Source organism: Penicillium oxalicum, chromosome I (assembly GCF_001723175.1).
Source record: "Penicillium oxalicum strain HP7-1 chromosome I, whole genome shotgun sequence".
Taxonomy (NCBI): domain Eukaryota; kingdom Fungi; phylum Ascomycota; class Eurotiomycetes; order Eurotiales; family Aspergillaceae; genus Penicillium; species Penicillium oxalicum.
The window spans coordinates 1580771-1596863 of NC_064650.1; the positions used below are offsets into that span (position 1 = coordinate 1580771).

Below are 16093 nucleotides of genomic sequence, written 5' to 3' on the forward strand. Positions count from 1 at the left end.
GACAATGGGAAGATGGACCTGGAATGATCAGACAGGGTCAGACAAGTTTGACAGTTTTTTTTCCCGAACGCTTGAGCAATCTGCCCCATTTGAAACGGTCGTCAATTGACTCACGCGATCACGACTGGACAGCTTTTGTTTCCGGTGTAGGTCAGTATCGCGGGCCCTGTCGAAGCGGCGGGCTATCCAGGCACCGAACGGTGGGGAAAAAATCAAATCGAGATGGCGATGCGCTTGACGATCATCCAAGTGTATCGAGTGGTGGAGGAAGGGGGAGATTAAAAAACAGAAAGAGAAAGAGAGAAAGAGAAAGAGAGATGGAATGAGAAAGAAAGGGCGAGAGAGAGAGAAAGAGAGAAAAAGAGGAAGAGAGAGGAAGAGAGGAGAGAAGACTTCCGAATAGTTTCAGCGTCGGAGGAGGTCGACCTTGTTTCGCGGGAGGAAATGGAAGTATGTCGTGGTCTTCTTAGTTCGCGGATGACGCTCAATTGGAACTATTTTCCCCCCTCGACGACCAGGACCGATCAAGAAACCCAAGAACAGAAAACGAGGCCAGGCAGCGCTGAAGCATTCAAGGTCCATCAAAAGACCAGCATGTCGCAAACGACTCTAGGTGTCAAGGTTCTGGTGCATATTCCGCTACCACCAGGGTGGCTGCAGGATCCCAGCGTTTTGCATAAAGCTACCAGTGTCCGGCCCACGCTCGGGCTTGTGCAGACCACGGGGGTGGCTCACAAGTCACAGGCAATCAAAGCACTGGCGAAGACCCTCTCCAAGAGATCCCTCCCTAAGAGGTTGCGGAATTCGGGCCGAGATCAGATCTTGACGGCGCTCAACAAGACCAGGGAACCCTGCGGGTGAATTGACGCAATGACGAGAGGCCGAGTGCACTGCACTTGAGCCCGACTGTACTGTTCTGTGGTGGGGGGGGAGGAAAAGGCCCACCGGACTGTCGAATAAGCAGACGAGAGGGATGCAGAGAGGGTGTGTGTGGTCTTTGTGTTTTTTTTAATTTCTAGTGAGAGAGCAAGAGAGAGAGAGAGCAAGAGAGAGAGAGAGAAAGGAGGGAGGAAGAGAGTGGGTGGGTTGTGAGTGGTGAGGATGAAAGAGAAGTTGTCGAAGTGTTGGAGTGATGGTTTGACTGGTTCACGACACCGTGAGATATTAATTCCGTCTGCACAGAAGGTAGCCGAGTCTCCAGTGGCCTCCGGGGTTGGAACAATGGTTGGAAAGAGAAACGGACCTTTGGGAGGGGGGAAACCGTTTAGGCAGGGATCAGGCATTTCCTCATGTCCATGAGCGCGATCATCCACTTTGGACTTTGGCGTCGGACACCATCAAATTCAAGAGCCGATGGTGGCCCTGATCCAACGACGAGACGGCGGCATTCTACCTTTGTCCACTCCACGAGTCGGAGATTCCGTATAGATTCGGAGACACTTCTCTCTCGGGCGTCCAAGTACCATCCACACTACGAACGAGTGACGGACTACATGCCACTCGACCTTTTCCTCCACTTTATCCAATTCCTCTAGACCTCTGATTGTCGAGACCTCGACAACCATAGAAAAAGAAAAAAATAAAATAAAATAAACAAGACTCTAGGAAACCCAGAGGTTTGTACAGGTTCAAAAAAAAAGACTAATAATGATAAAAACTCTTAAATCGCCAGGGACTGGAAGACGCCAGGCCCGTTGAAAGCCCGGGATCTGAAGGAGGCTTGGACACCCAAATAGCTAAAAGTAGCGTTTCCCCCGCGGCAAATCCAATCATAACCAAAAAAAAATAAGTCGAGGAGTTGGAAAGGGACCACGGATTGCCCCGCGAGTGGACACTACACATTGGACAAGGGGCAAGATCTCTCTCTCTCTCTCTCTATACCCGTAGGCTATCCCCGACATGGTCCACCAGGTCACCGCGGTTTGTGTAGCATGATGGCTCACGGTCCAGTATATGGACCAAGGGCATCTCAAAAGAGAAGATTGTCAAAATTTATAGTGCTTCGGTATGCGAGGTGGTATCATGCAATAGGCTCTTATCAGAATTCAAAGTCACCTGGAACACGAGTGACATTGGAGATTGACTACGGTAATGATTATGGCAGGGGAAGCAGCAAGAGGACTACAACCTCCGTCGAGTGAGGAAAGGGAAAAAGAAAAAAAAAATGGCAAGCGTAATGAGGGTGTGGGGGCCGAGGTGGAAAAGACAAAGTTTACCAAGAAGAAAAAAAAAGGACAAGAAAAAGAAGAAGAAAAGCACAGAAGCACAAAAGAAGAAAAGAAAGAAAAAGTAAACACGCAGCGGCAATTGAAATGGCAGCTGAACCTTCAGGTTGACGAAGCAAATCAAGGGCATCGAAAACGGATGGAAGGCTGGACGGAGGCGGGGATCGATCGCAGGGGGGGGTTGCGGGTCTCTCGAAGCTTCACAGACCAACTGTGGAAAAACCCTCCGACCAAAGCCCAAGCACGTAGGGTATGCAATGCGTTCTGCCCAGGCATCACCACCATTCAGACGCAAGCTCAGACGTTGAGAAGACCAGAGGACGAGAACGAGAACACAGTCACCCACAGAGACCTACTATTTCGTGGTCAGTCGTCACCGGTGCACCCTGTCGTACTGTGATCATTGACAGTATCTGGGAATAAAGTTGCGCAAAAACATTCAGAAAAGCCTACCACTTTAGCCGGACCCCATCACTCTCTATGGGGACGGCGGTTGCTTTTCTGTTTTGGGCAGAGCCAAGAGATAGAAAATGAAAAAGAAATAGACCGATCCAAGGTTTCCAGCGAGTGCCCAGGTGCCGACAAGCTTCCAGAGATACGATCGACGGAGAGGTGGAATCGATCCATACATCCTCTTCTGGGCTTGGTCCGCGCTCAATTGAAACAGCCAAAGGGCCCAAGCAAGATCACAGCAAAAGTTGGGAATTCGCCTACTGCATCTTGTCGCGGAGCCCCATTTTCGGAGCCGTTGGAAGGATTTGTGGGAAAACGGACCATTCTCGTGAAGTGACACACTTTCCCCTCTCCCTCCGAGTTAGTAGCACTGTACCTCTAGTACCTTGATTTCATTCGACTAGATCTATCGGCATCTCTGCGACAGAGATCAACGTCCTTCAAGCCGCAAGATCACCTCCTCACCCATCACAGCCCTGAAGGTTGATAGGCATGATAACACCCGCCGTCAACGGGATCAACCATCTCTCATACGCCGATCTTTTTTGTCAAGAATGGCTGTCGTGGTCTTCCCCCGGCCGTCGGCCGTAATTCCACTTCTGGATCCAAAACATGCAGAAAGGTTCCTCACTTCGTCCGAAGTGAGAACGATGGAACTGCCTCGTCCAATTGATATCAGTTTACCCTTCGGATCGGCTGTCGGGCTCCATTGAACCTCCATCTGGCTGAAAGAAGCGTACAGTCTTTGGACCGCATCTCAGGTGGGTCTCCGTCCCGACAATGTCACATTGGAGAGAAAACATTAAATTGGGGGGGGATCAACGCAAATCGACTGTTTGAATCTGGATCGTTCTTCGTCATCTCATGATGTGGATCGTGGTGTCGACCTAAAAAAGAAATGGTTCCCAAAAAAAAGAAAAAAAGAACAAAAAAAAGGGTCGATAGTTGGAAATCGGCGGGCGCTATTCGTGCAACATTCCAGTCCGACAAAGAGGCGGGGGCCCGATAGAATCGGTGCCTCCTGTGGTGATAGCGTCAGTCACTGTTATCATGACTTTCCTCATACAAATCCCGTCAACGGCAACGAATAAGAGAATATGACTCGATCAAGGAGGCTTCCGACCCTTTTTTTTTTTTTTTTTTTTTTTTTTTCAAACGGCAATTGGATCAAAATGCCGGATGTCTTATCATTGGTGGCAGGGGTAGGATCTCGCATCCGTCGACCATCGATCCGTCATAGGTGGCCTGGTCCATGAGGGGAATCCTTTCACTGCCACCAACATGGACCCGATTCTTCACAACCATGTCAGGAGTTGAGAATCAAGACCACATGAATAAGGGGAAGGGAATGACCAAGTCGGCATAGTCCCCCGATACACCGTCTCTCCGCCGTGGCTTGGGAAGTTTCAAATTCGGCTCACACCCACTGGAGAGAGGCATACGCACACACAGGAAAGATCAACGACACATTCCATGGTTCCATCGGCCGTTGAACCTGATTCTCCCTCTTGCTTGTTCCATCACCTTTCGGGCGGTCATGACCTACCTCTCTGTGACCGGACGAGCTCAGGACCGTTGATCCCCAAGTCGGACAGATTCTGCCTTAGAAGATGAAGAATCATGAATGCCTGGTGCACCTTGCTCGGGCCCCGGTTCATCCGAATCATCCCCCCGGGGGCCTTTAGCCTTCTGCACCTTTATTAATTGAGACTCATGAACAGGGATTCAAGCCGGTCGATTTCTGCTCTCGTCCAGTCTACGTCTACCGGCCTGCTGCCCGTTGAACAGCAGCCGGATCGGACAGCTACCTGTCCCTCCGTCGGCAGTTAATCTCGCAAGCTGGAGCAATTCCCGCAAGGGTTCTGCTCTCCGTGAGGATAGAACCAGGTCATAAAATTACAGATCAAGCCTAGGTGAAGCAAAATAGATGAAGCTTTGCATAACCGGTGAAACTGTGTCTCTCTAAAAACTCCCCCAAAACAATTAGCCAGTCTGGATCCAGCGGTCCCGTCGGTGGTCGTTCCTGACAGCCAACCGAGGGCTGAGAGCTTAGCAAAGACGGCTCATCATTGATCCACTGACAAGTCGTGGCCATCCAACCACAACCCTGCGACAGGTTGGTACTTGGTACCAGAGGAGACTGAAAGGCTGAGGTAATCCGACGGTCCTCGATGATGAATGTTCAACATGTAAGACTTATTTTTACCCAACCCACCAAGGATCACACGAAGTTCTCGGACCTACCCTTACCATCTGACATGCAGACAATCCCTGGAGATCATCAAAGACTATGAATCTGGCTTTCTCGATGCAATCTGTGAAATGACGACTGGCCAGAGGTGAGACCGTCAGAGAACGAAGAAGAGGACCCCCTCACACTACGAGAGAATATACTCGTCGGACGCGGCATTCAATCAGGTGGGCCGTCCTCTTCTCGACCTATTGTCCTGTCAATAGGCTGCTTCTTTTCTTCTTTGTTTAAGCGCTTCCATGCCTTCTGGGGCCGTCTTGGCGAAATCAATTTCGGTTCTACTATATGTTCTTTTCGTTTTCTTCTTTTTCAGTGTTGGGGCACGGGTTTTCCTTTTTTATTATTGCAGTATATCAACGCACCCCAAGTAAGAGACCGCCCAGTTGAGGCCAGAGTTTCTTTTTGGACCGGACGAATGACCGCAAATCCTATCCACCAGTGGATCGTAGGCGCCATTCGGCCGGTGGCGTGGGGGACTAAATGCCTAGTCAGGCAAAACCTCCTGGATGCCGGTGCTGGGGCCGCAGGCTTATCTCTCTTTTGGGACAAAAATCGTAAACGAAGATCAACGGATCGCAGTCGGTGGTGGATAACTGGGTGGACACCGATAGGAGGGCAATCCTGGCACAAGGCCCCTCTCCCCCCCCCCCCCCCCCCCCCCCCCCCCCCCCCCGTCTCCCTCCTCGGTTAGATGTGAGACTGGAAGGTGATACATAACTAGTAGGTTCACGTTGTTCCATCGATTGATTGACCTGGCCCCTCCAGAGTCGGACTTCGGATTCCATCAACCGAACTTGGTCAGTTGGTCATACATTCTCGGGCTCGGGGACTGAAAATCGAGTAAAACCTGGTCGATCACTTGGGTGAGAACCGAGGTTTCCTCAACGTCCTCGGCCGGTTCCATTAAGATGCGTGCAGAGGACCCAATGACCAGATCGTCAAGGATTGAATCCCGCCGACTGGACTAAGCGCATAGAGCAATCAAATTAGTGTCGTGATGTCTAGGCATACAGCGAGACTCTCCATGGATGCAAGCTGGTCCAAATACGCTCTTCATTGTATCCCCCCCCTGTCTGGTCGGTCTGGAATGCGTCCGTCCAGGAGATGGTACAGTTGGCATGTGTACAGTCCGACAGGATGGCGCACACGCTTTGGGACCAAACCCACGCGTATGCCAAGTCTCGTGCAGGAAACTGGATTGATCTATCTGTCAATGGCTTCTGGTCTTTCCGCCCTCTATTTGGATTTTGGATTTTCTTCTTCTTTGAGGCGGCCTCTCGGCGGGAGTGTAGGTGGGCACCTTGATTTTCGATCATGATCGAATTTTTCGACGCTAACCCGCTGGATCGACATTTCGGCAAAATTGACATCATGAGTTTGTTTTCTCATGTGACAATGAGGCTAAAGGATCAGCAGGACTGTTTAATATCAGAAATATGATGAAACAACCTCTTCCTCAACAAGGTTTGATGAGCCTTGGCCTGTGCTCCGTCCCTTTCCTTTCCCCCCTCAAATCAGTCTCTGGAACCGATCGCGAGTCTGTCCAGTTCGTCGACCTCTTTGCTATTTTCGGTTGGCGGCCATAGCGCGCGAGCGAAGAGCCGCGGGCCACCTGGTCTAATGAAATGAGGAGGATTTGGCTCCTTTGGCGACCGTTCCGACCACAAGGAGCCGAAAAGGCCCCACCGAGCCTGTTCAAGAGCCCGTTTCAACGGCGATGATTTTATTTCGACAGCCGAACCTTCAACGTTCACACCACGTCACGAGACGGAGGATTGGACCATCGTCACAGTGTCGATGTAGATCGATCCAAAGGGTCATCCTGCCCACCCTCCCTCCCCTCCTTTATTCTCTACTTTCTCAATGTTGCACCGGCTGAACCGCACTCGCGTTCGTCCCCTGTGGCACGGCGATCCGATCTGCAAAATGTCAACCGGGATCGCCGCCTAATTGGGCGCAAAATCCTCTTGCGCGTTTTCTGTTCCGGGTTAAGCTTGAATTGAAAACAGCAAGGTAGCCGAGAAAGTGACTCGATGAGAAAAGTTTATTCGCGCTCCGTCAGCCCCGTCGTGTATATGGCCACATTAATATCTGCGCTCGTAGAGTTACAGTACCTTGTTCATTTCGGGATACCTTGCGTCTCGATACTCCTTGTTAGGCCGAGTCACCACCGCCTTCGAGGGCGGAACTGCTGATCATTTTTCGATTCACGTGTCGACCATCGTGATCTGGACAGGGGAGTGCACGTGCTGAGACAAGGTGGAAAGGAATCGCCCGACGGCATTTTCATCACCGAAGGGGGGCATCGGGACTCCCGAAAGTTGCAAACCTTCTTCAGCCTTCGAGGCCCATTTCGGCACTGCGACAAGGTGCACCAGGGGGTGATCCTCCACCTGGTGTTCCGAGGCTCTCTCACGGGTGGATTCATCGAGGGCGAGGGAATCAGGTCATCCATGGATTTCGTATTCGGAGCCTACGTTTTACCCGAACAAATACCGGCTCAGCGCTAACGACCGGATGTGCGCCCCCCCCCCCCCCCTTATGGGTACATCATTTCAATAAAAACGGCACCGAATCAGGAGAATACGCCACTTGAACAGGACAACGCACGAACAATAGGAAACAAGAGCCACGACGGGCCCAAACAGGGCTCCGGTTCCTTTTTTCTTTTATTACCTTTCCGTTTTGAAAAAAAAAAAAAAAAGAGCAAGGTTTCTTGGCTGGTTGTTTGGGGGGGAACCGCCCAGGCCAGCGACTGCCGGCATGTGTCGTTCAAGAACATGGTCCGTTACACTCAAAAAAAAGGCACCTCGGACCTACCACGCATGGTACGTGCGCCAGTCGAGGGATATGGCAAAGTACTCGGTATATCACGCCTGGTCGGCCATTGACTTAACTTTAATGCACGGGCTTGGTGTCCATTCATTTCATCGTGTAACCTGCGCGCCCGGCCCGAGTGAATGATGGGCGACCCTGTGGTATCTTAGGTAGAGTGGACCAGGTGGCTTGGTATCAATTCCTCGAGACCATCATGCATACGCCAAGCCAAGACTACAAAATAACACCTTGGTTGAAATGCAGCTTACTCATTGTCGTCTTCCCTTGTGCCTTACCCCCCTCCACTTCCATTCTTCTACCGATTTATATCTTGAATATCATTGGGACACCTCCCCAACCTGACTAGTCCCCTATTTGTTCGTCGGGGCGCAGATCGATGTTACTATTCCTGTCTTGTATCTCAACCACCGGTCATCCCAGGTCAGGATTAATAAAGGTCTTCAGTCCGTGTCGCTTCCTTTGCACCCGTCTCAGCTTCAAGGAGACCATAGGGTCACCGCGCCAATACCTTGATAAATGCGATGTAAACTGGGCGTTTTGGGAAGGCGCCGGGGCTTTTGAACGTGCGTGCTTCTTCCGGTGGCTCTCTCAACATTTTAGTCATGACATTCCATTGGCAGCCCCTTTTCAGCCAAGAGTTCAATACCGAATCCTTCTCATCCCCGATTCCAAAAAACTCACCGAAGCACAGGTTGCACCGTGAATTCAAATCTCCATATGAACATGCCAATGTACCAAACTCGGTCGAAGCGGGGTGATCTCAGGGCCTCGAATCATTCTGTCCTCGACTCCAGTCGAACGGCACTAACTCAACGTCTTCATGGAGCTAGCGATCTAGTGCGCTCTATAACCTTACGAGGAAACCTGAATTGACATCTTGTACGAGTCGCACCTGCCCGGCGCTAGACGAAGAAAAGGGAGGGGGGGAAAAGGGCCTAAAAAAAATCAAAACAACACATTTGAGGGGAGAAAAAAAAAAGTGCTAACGCCCGGTTCCTGAACGGAACGCGGTGCCTGTGGCCCTTGTGCAGCACACCAACGCTAATGTACTGTAACTCTGCTACTGCATGCCGGGGGGTGAACAGGTCTCGGTATGTTTTGCATCGGCCGTGCTCGCCTCGAGGACCTCTCTCTCTCTCTCTCTGGATGAGGTGATGAGGACCACTTTCACTTCATTCGACAGTATTTCCACCTCGAAATACAGTAGCGTCTGATCGAGTGCCGGTAGCGCAGAACCTTGGGTGCCGCAGGTCAGACGTCTAAGCCGTTAGTCGTTCGTCGGAGTCTGACGGGGCCCCGATTTTTATTTCCAATGGAGCTTCCCTTTTGGCTGGCAGGTGAGACAACAGTCACTCGGGTATGGCCAGGATGAGCGTCCAATCGGCGATGCCAAGTCCATCGGAATGAATGCTTTGAACTGTCGTCGCTGACTCGTTGGGGGAGTTGGTCGACAGCCATCCTCCCACTAGCCATGTAACTAGCGTGTAGTTTACTACTTATGTCCAATTTTGGGTGGGAAGGAACAATCCTGATCCAATTTTGAATGGCCTGGGCGTTGAAATTTTCGTGGCTTGGACTGTTATGGGCGATTTTGTTTGCTTGTCGCATTGGTTTTTGAATGATCGACGAAATGATAATTTGATCATGCCAGACTGAATCATGATTGCCACCACCAGCCTGTAATAATCGGAGTTGATGACTCTTCCATGACCTTGCCCGGCGACCCCGAAATGGATGCGTCTGGGAGGATGTTGAGACCTTGAAGCATGTATGTATTCTATGAGTGTACGAGTTTTACGGCCATGAGGAACCAGTGACGCACTCCTATCAGCATTGTATGCAATGTTCATGTCGCCGAGTACTCAGAAGTGAGACGCCTCGCAGGTTCGATACGAGGTAGAGGAGGCACCTGCCATATTGGGTGACGAGGCTGATTCTTCACGTCCACTACATCTGCTCTTGAAGCTGAGCTCGTTTTCAACCCGGTCATTCTCATTGATGGGTCAAGGATACTCATTACTAGGGGCAAATGTCCATGATTGCGTCATGTTTTGTCCCTATTCGGTAAAAAGTCATGAATGAGACTACAAGAATCCTGCACCGGGTTGGAGCCTTTCTTTTGGCCCCGACTAGGAAATCCATGCAATTTATACATGCACACCGGAATTCTGGCCAATTGAACTGTGAGGGTGACAGGCAAATTAATCTTGCCAGGGGGCTTGAGCGAACTGTTTGTTTTTGTTTGTTTTTTTTTTTTTTTGTGCCAAAGATCGAATTTGCATGTGGTTATGCACTTGAACGACAGAATGCGATGTAAGTGAGAATTTGGTAAAAGTGCACAGTACCGTTGACAGACGACTGCATTACTTGAAAGTGAAGAGTACGAAATTTTGAACGAAAAGACTCATGTGTTGACGTGACTTCAGGTCCAAGGCTTTTCTGGCTGTCCGCTATATGAACCAATCACATTCACGTGCCACTGGATCGGAGAAATTTCCTCCTCCGATACGCGTGATATTTCCTCCGCGTTGGTTTCCCTCTCACAATCACCGCATCAAACAGCGTCATCATCTCATCCTAAGCCCGGTTCGCTTCTGAGAAACCCGAGGGACTGTATGAAACTCGCCTTGATGCTCGTGGGGACTTTTTGTATGAGGTTACCGCTGCCAGATTTTCTCTCGGGTCTGAATGAGTCGGGCCCGCCTCCCGTAGAACTCCCCGGTGGGCTCACTAGCAAGCATCCACCACAGCTTGACTGGACAGTTGGCAGGGAGCCCTGGTAGCGCACGCTGATGCACACTGCAACGCACTGGAGCGTTCAAGCTCAAGACCCCAAATTTGAGCACCGGAGCTTTGCGACCTTTTGCAATTCGCCCATTCTAGGCAAAAGCTGTCTTCGGATCTACCCTCCACCGCGAGAGAATCGGTTTGTCATCGAACCTTATCGACCGAAACTCAATTGACCTGAAGGTTCCTACGTCCCAGGTTTCTTGTTCGTCCAACCGACCTCGCCTAAGTGGCTCCCAAACCTTAGAACCCAGCCGCCCGCAACTTTCTTTTCTTTCCCTGTCTCCTGGCTCGGATATGGCAGCAAGTTGTAACTCTACACGGAAACTCTGATGGGTCGGGAACCTAGAACACACGGAATTCTCCGACGGGCGAATGTTGAAATCAAAACAGCAACAAATGGAGAAAAAAAAACCTACGCTTGTCTAGCATTCGTGCAGCGTCCTCGGTGCTCGGTATTCGATGCACGTCACCTTGAGGGACAAGGGCATGGCGCTCTCTTCCGTCTGCAGTTGATCGTTTCGGACAAGGACCAGCTTCGTGATCCGACTGTCATGGACCACAAGGAAGATGGCAAATATCCGACTTTCTCCCGCAGTGCCGCAGTACCGCGGGCCCTGACGGCTATTCTTAGCGTCCGGGTTCGCGGGTTGCTGATCTGACCTTGCGCCTTGAGCCCCCTGTCCCTGTCCCTGTCCCTGTCCCTGCCCATGTTGTGCAATTGCTTCGGCTGGTCGGTCGACTCTCCCGTAGCATAAGACTGCCAAGCTGGAAGGCACTGAGGCAGTCAACCTCGCTGACGTGGGAAAAGCCCCTCCCCGTTAGACTCTGTGCAGCATTCTTAATCTAAATATGCCCGTTCCCTATTGGGCTGTCGAGCTCGTGGGCTCGACGTGAGGGGAATACCAGACCAGAAATCTAAGCCCTGCTGGTCCACACAATGTACACGATGCACCTGCTCGTGGGGTGAGAGATCTGAGCCAGTCTCCGAGAATCTCAACCAGTTCGCCGATGTGTGAGATCGAGGGGTCCGAGGGTTTGAAGCAGTGGCGGCTTTGAACCAAAAGCCAACCCCAGAAATCCCGAATTCCACGCAGTTTGTGCAAGAATGGGCGTGAGCTTGTGAACTCTTGTCAAGTAAGAGGGTGGGGAAAGGCAGTGAATCTTGCAAAAGGTAACACCATTGCCCTGTACTTTCTCCCTCTCCCTTGTATTTCTTCCCCCAAGCCCAGTCTCTCTCCTCTCTCGTGCGCGCGACACTCTCGATATTCACATGCCACGTATCGCCGGCCCGTGAGTTGAGACGGTCGCGGTGTGGCTTTCTTGCGTTTCAGCTTAACGATGGCGGAGAGACCGTTGACGCTCAAATCGCCATGGTCGATGTTTATTTGGACAGATGTGATCGTCATTTTGAATCGGAGATTTTTATTTTCCTTCGAGGACAAGTTTGGTGTGTGCATTTACCGTGTTGGGTCAAGCCTGCGCTTGACAAGGACGCCCGGGCGTGCTAGAGCATGCGGCTTCAGCTCGCTGTTTCAGGTTGCCAATTAGCTTTTCTTCTTTGGATTTCTTCGTGTCGATCGTCTCTTCTCTGTCTGTCCTCTCCACGGGAGCTCTGCCGCGGTGAACGGGAATGAAAAATGCTTGTCCCCAGACTGGCGTTGGGCTCGTGGCTCGTGCCTTGTGCCTCTTCCGTGGGCTATACACCATTTGATTCAGGGCTATTACTCCGTCTTTCGGAGATAAGGCTGTCTTTAATATGCAAGAGGGGGGCGCCCGTGGAGTTTTCCATTTTACCTAGGTTCATCCATCTAATTTATTAATCTCGGTCGAGATGAAGAAGTCGGAGAGATTTTAACACATGTGAAAGTACAAAATAATCTAACTCGAGTAGTGTCTTCCAGCCGCCCGAGTGTGAAGGTTTTTCCAGATGAGTCGGGTGTTACCTAGTCCGTTCGGAATATATTCCACGCCCAACCTTGCCTTGCCTTAGCGATGTCATTCCCTGGGTTTCTCGTCTAGGCTCTCCCATCTTGAACGAGGGTGAGCTGGTATTGTCGTTGGAGATTGCCCGAGAACCCTGGACCTAACATATACTTCATACTACTTATAGGCCAGCACGGTACGGGTGTTTGTCAGGTTTCTTTCTCGAAGGAAGCAAATCAAGCCTTGTTGTCTTCTAAAATATTCACCAGTCGGCATCGAATTGGAAGCGTTCACCTAATCCTGACAAATATCATCTCCACCTACCGTCATCTCTACACACGAATAAACAACAAAGTTAAGTAAGAAAATAAATAAAAATAAAAATACAAAAATACAAAAAAACCCACCTAATTATAAATATCCAAAATCTCAACATCCCCACACATAACGCAACGCGAGCTCCAGTCCCACATCGTAGTCGAGGTCGTTTAAAAGCGGGTGAGATGTAACAGCTCATACGCCAATTGTCCGGAGCCGAACCTTCACTCAATTCGATGTGAAATTAAATTTGAATGTTTGATCCCGCGCCGACAGAACATTATGGACTTTTTTTAATTTTTCTCTCCCTTCCTTTCAACTGAAGGTCAATCTTCATCCGTTGTTTCCAAACAATTTCTACCGAATGGAGCTGTTTCCAATAACATTGGAGAATTGACCTAGGGGTGAACAATTGGACCCTTTCCAAGTCTCTCGCTTAGGCGGGTAGGGTGGGCAAAGGATTCTGTCTGGCAGAATGGATGTAGATCGTTTGGCTTGTGGGTGTCTGCCTTGGTTCGACTGGGGATAGACTTTTTTTTCAGTATTCTTGTTGATAGTTTCTGGTTCTGGGCTTTCTCTCTCTCTCGATTTTCATGTGGCTTCTATCAATATTCTCTATATGTAGGTACGTGGGGAATTGACAGGATTACATTCTGCAGGGAGCGAGGAGAGGAGGGCTTGTTTTTTGTTTCTTTTCATATGGGGGGTATTTAATCCATTTCTATTGCGAGTGGCAAACCATGCTTGGATATTTTGGTCCTTGAGAATGACCTACATTGAGAGCATGCCCAGAATCTTCAGGTTCAAATTCCATGAATTTGCTTCACTTTATCGAAAAAAAATACAAATTGAGTGCGCCTTGAATGTCATGTCCAATCAATTGCACTGGCCTTGTCTATCAAGACAATTGCTCAAATAGAAATATACTCGTGCGTATCTCGTATCATGTGAACGAGCGAGCCCAGGCAAACAAATTGTTCAATATGCAGAGACCCGAGATTACGTCTTTGTGCATAAAAGTAAGCTGAGAGTCCAGCGAATCGGCGAAGCAAGATGAGATGTGGTGTGGGTGGACGGGCGAACGGCAAGCCAATTGAGGATGACAACCTGGAGATGAGTATCGAACAATCACCCGGATAGATCCGAGACAGAGTTGGAACGTCGAATGCCACAAATTCATCTCGACCAGAAAGGATGCGGTGGAGGTGGACGAGGGTTTGATAGCTACGAGCCCAAGACTACGATGACGGTTGACTTACCGTGAAGACACCAAAGTCACGAGGATCCGAAACAAGACAACAAAACAAGAAAAAAAAGAGAAGGATTGAGAAAACCGATCACATTATTACTCCAGTAGACCCATGGGTATTGCAAAAATTCATTGATTCATTTTTGCTGCAAACTATCATTTTTCACCAAATCCAAAGAACAGTCGGGAGAGCAAATCTAGTTCTCGTGGAGAACGTTGGCGAAGCCAGCGGAGGCACGCTCGGGCTTGCCAGCCTCGACCTTCTGCTGACCAAGCTTCTGCTTGGAGTAGGCAGCAGCGTAGGGGTTGAGGCGGAGCATGACCTGCTTGTTGCGGAGAGGGTTCTTCTTCTGGACGTTGACGCGCTTGGTGCGGGCCTCACCCTTGGGGCCGCGGACAACGGCCTGGATTTCAGAGGAGTTGATCAGGCGGGTCAGGTCAGCGTTGGCAACCATGGCGGAGGGCAGGAGGAAGTCCTTCTTGAGGGCGGAGGGAGTGGTGGTGGTGCCGTAGACCTGGTCGAGGGCCTCGAAGGCGGAGGAGGTCCAGACGATGAAGCGGCCGAGGTGACCACCGGGGGCGAGCTGGAGGAGGTTCAGGGAGAAGACGGAGGAGGTCTCAACACCGGGAACGTTGCGGAAGGCACGGACGAGCTCCTTGCCATCGACCTCGGGGTTGTAGACAACCAGAGGACCGCGGCGCTGGCGGAAGCGGCGGTTACGCAGCTTACCCTTACCAGCACGGAGCTTGCGGGACTTCTGGACCTTGACGAGGTCCTCACCGGCACCGATAGCCTTGAGGAGGGCAATGGCGGCCTTGGTCTTGGTGAGAGCGGCACCCTCGAAGGTCTTGGACTCAACGACGAGGGGGACCTCGGGGACCTTGGCGACACGGTGACCGCGGGCGAAGAGCAGAGCGGGGACGGAGGAAGCAGCCAGAGCAGAGGCGGTAGCGAAGCGCTTCTGGTTCAGGTTGAGCTTCTGGTGCCACTTGCGCCAGACCTTGGTGGGAGCGAACATGCGACCGGAACGGCACTGGTTACCGAAGGCAGCCTGACCGGCACGGTGAGTACCACCACCAGAGACACGGGGGATACGGGCGACAGCACGGCCTGGTCAAATGCAAATTCAATCGTCAGTTCCGATTTGTACCAATTTGGCTTGCTCAAAGTGCGAGCTGATTTCCCCAGCGTCCTTGCCGTCCCAATTTTTATTGGAAAATTTGCATCTTGAAATCGAAGAAAGAAATTTCATCCTCACGTACCGGTACCCCAGGACTCAGCGGAGGTCTGCTCGCCAGCCTTCTCGCTCACAGCGTAGGGCTGTCTCTTGTTCTTGGCCATGCCAGTGTGCACCTGCCTGTGATTCGAGATCCGTCAGCATTTCCACGTTGCTTTCCTGGTCTTCGAATCTCGCGATGTCGACGTACTGGACGATATCCGGGCGGATGGGAGCACCGAAAACGGTGGGCAGGGGCTGGGTGGCCCCGGAGGGCTTGCCCTCGGCCGTGGCGATGGAGACAGTAGGGCGGGAGGCCATTGTTGTCGGTCGATGTCGATGGTGAGGTTGAAGTCCAAAGAATTGCCCAGTTCGGCGTGTCCTGTGGAATTTTTCGCTTACTGAGCTAGGCCGGTCGTGGGTCTTAAAGAACCCTAAGCCCTGGTTACTTATTTTGGACAAGCCAGCCGCAGGGTGCGGGCCCGTGCTTGCTTATGTCACCCGACCCCGCCATAGTCACGTGAATATCCGTCAAGTCTTGATTGCGCATCGTGCCGCTGCATACAGACACTGTGATAAGCACAGGGATTTTCACAACTGCCCTGAACATCGCTAGGAGATATAATGTGGCTTCGCCCACCACCAAGGGTTGCTCGTCCAATCCACGTAAATTGATCCATCCACGGTCAGAGTGATCATCCAAGTTGCTGTCGGACCCTGACTTGAAATGTGACTCCACCAACCGTTTACACTGCACTCAATGCCAAGCCAGTAGCCGCTGTGTATTTAGACTGGTCGCATCACATATTTAGTCCCCAATGGAGACTCT

General features: G+C 51.0%; 4 protein-coding genes across 4 annotated transcripts; 1 reads left to right on the plus strand and 3 right to left on the minus strand.

Moving 5' to 3' along the window:
* Nucleotides 1–594: 594 nt before the first annotated feature.
* On the plus strand, nucleotides 595–861 carry POX_a00542 (uncharacterized protein; the record flags this gene model as incomplete). The annotated part of the gene is made up of 1 exon (XM_050109483.1): nucleotides 595–861. One exon carries the CDS (start codon nucleotides 595–597, stop codon nucleotides 859–861), a length of 267 nt encoding a protein of 88 aa, XP_049973251.1.
* A 4852-nt stretch (nucleotides 862–5713) lies between these two features.
* On the minus strand, nucleotides 5714–5955 carry POX_a00543 (uncharacterized protein; the record flags this gene model as incomplete). The annotated part of the gene is made up of 2 exons (XM_050109484.1): nucleotides 5714–5893; nucleotides 5941–5955. The coding sequence occupies 2 exons, from the start codon at nucleotides 5953–5955 to the stop codon at nucleotides 5714–5716; spliced, it is 195 nt and encodes a 64-aa protein (XP_049973252.1).
* Nucleotides 5956–10979: 5024 nt separating this feature from the next.
* POX_a00545 (uncharacterized protein) lies at nucleotides 10980–11963 on the minus strand (the record flags this gene model as incomplete). The annotated part of the gene is made up of 2 exons (XM_050109485.1): nucleotides 10980–11332; nucleotides 11828–11963. The coding sequence occupies 2 exons, from the start codon at nucleotides 11961–11963 to the stop codon at nucleotides 10980–10982; spliced, it is 489 nt and encodes a 162-aa protein (XP_049973253.1).
* Nucleotides 11964–14244: 2281 nt separating this feature from the next.
* POX_a00546 (60S ribosomal protein L4-A) lies at nucleotides 14245–15585 on the minus strand (the record flags this gene model as incomplete). Its single annotated transcript, XM_050109486.1, has 3 exons — nucleotides 14245–15158; nucleotides 15311–15405; nucleotides 15476–15585. 3 exons carry the CDS (start codon nucleotides 15583–15585, stop codon nucleotides 14245–14247), a joined length of 1119 nt encoding a protein of 372 aa, XP_049973254.1.
* Between the last annotated feature and the right edge of the window lie 508 nt (nucleotides 15586–16093).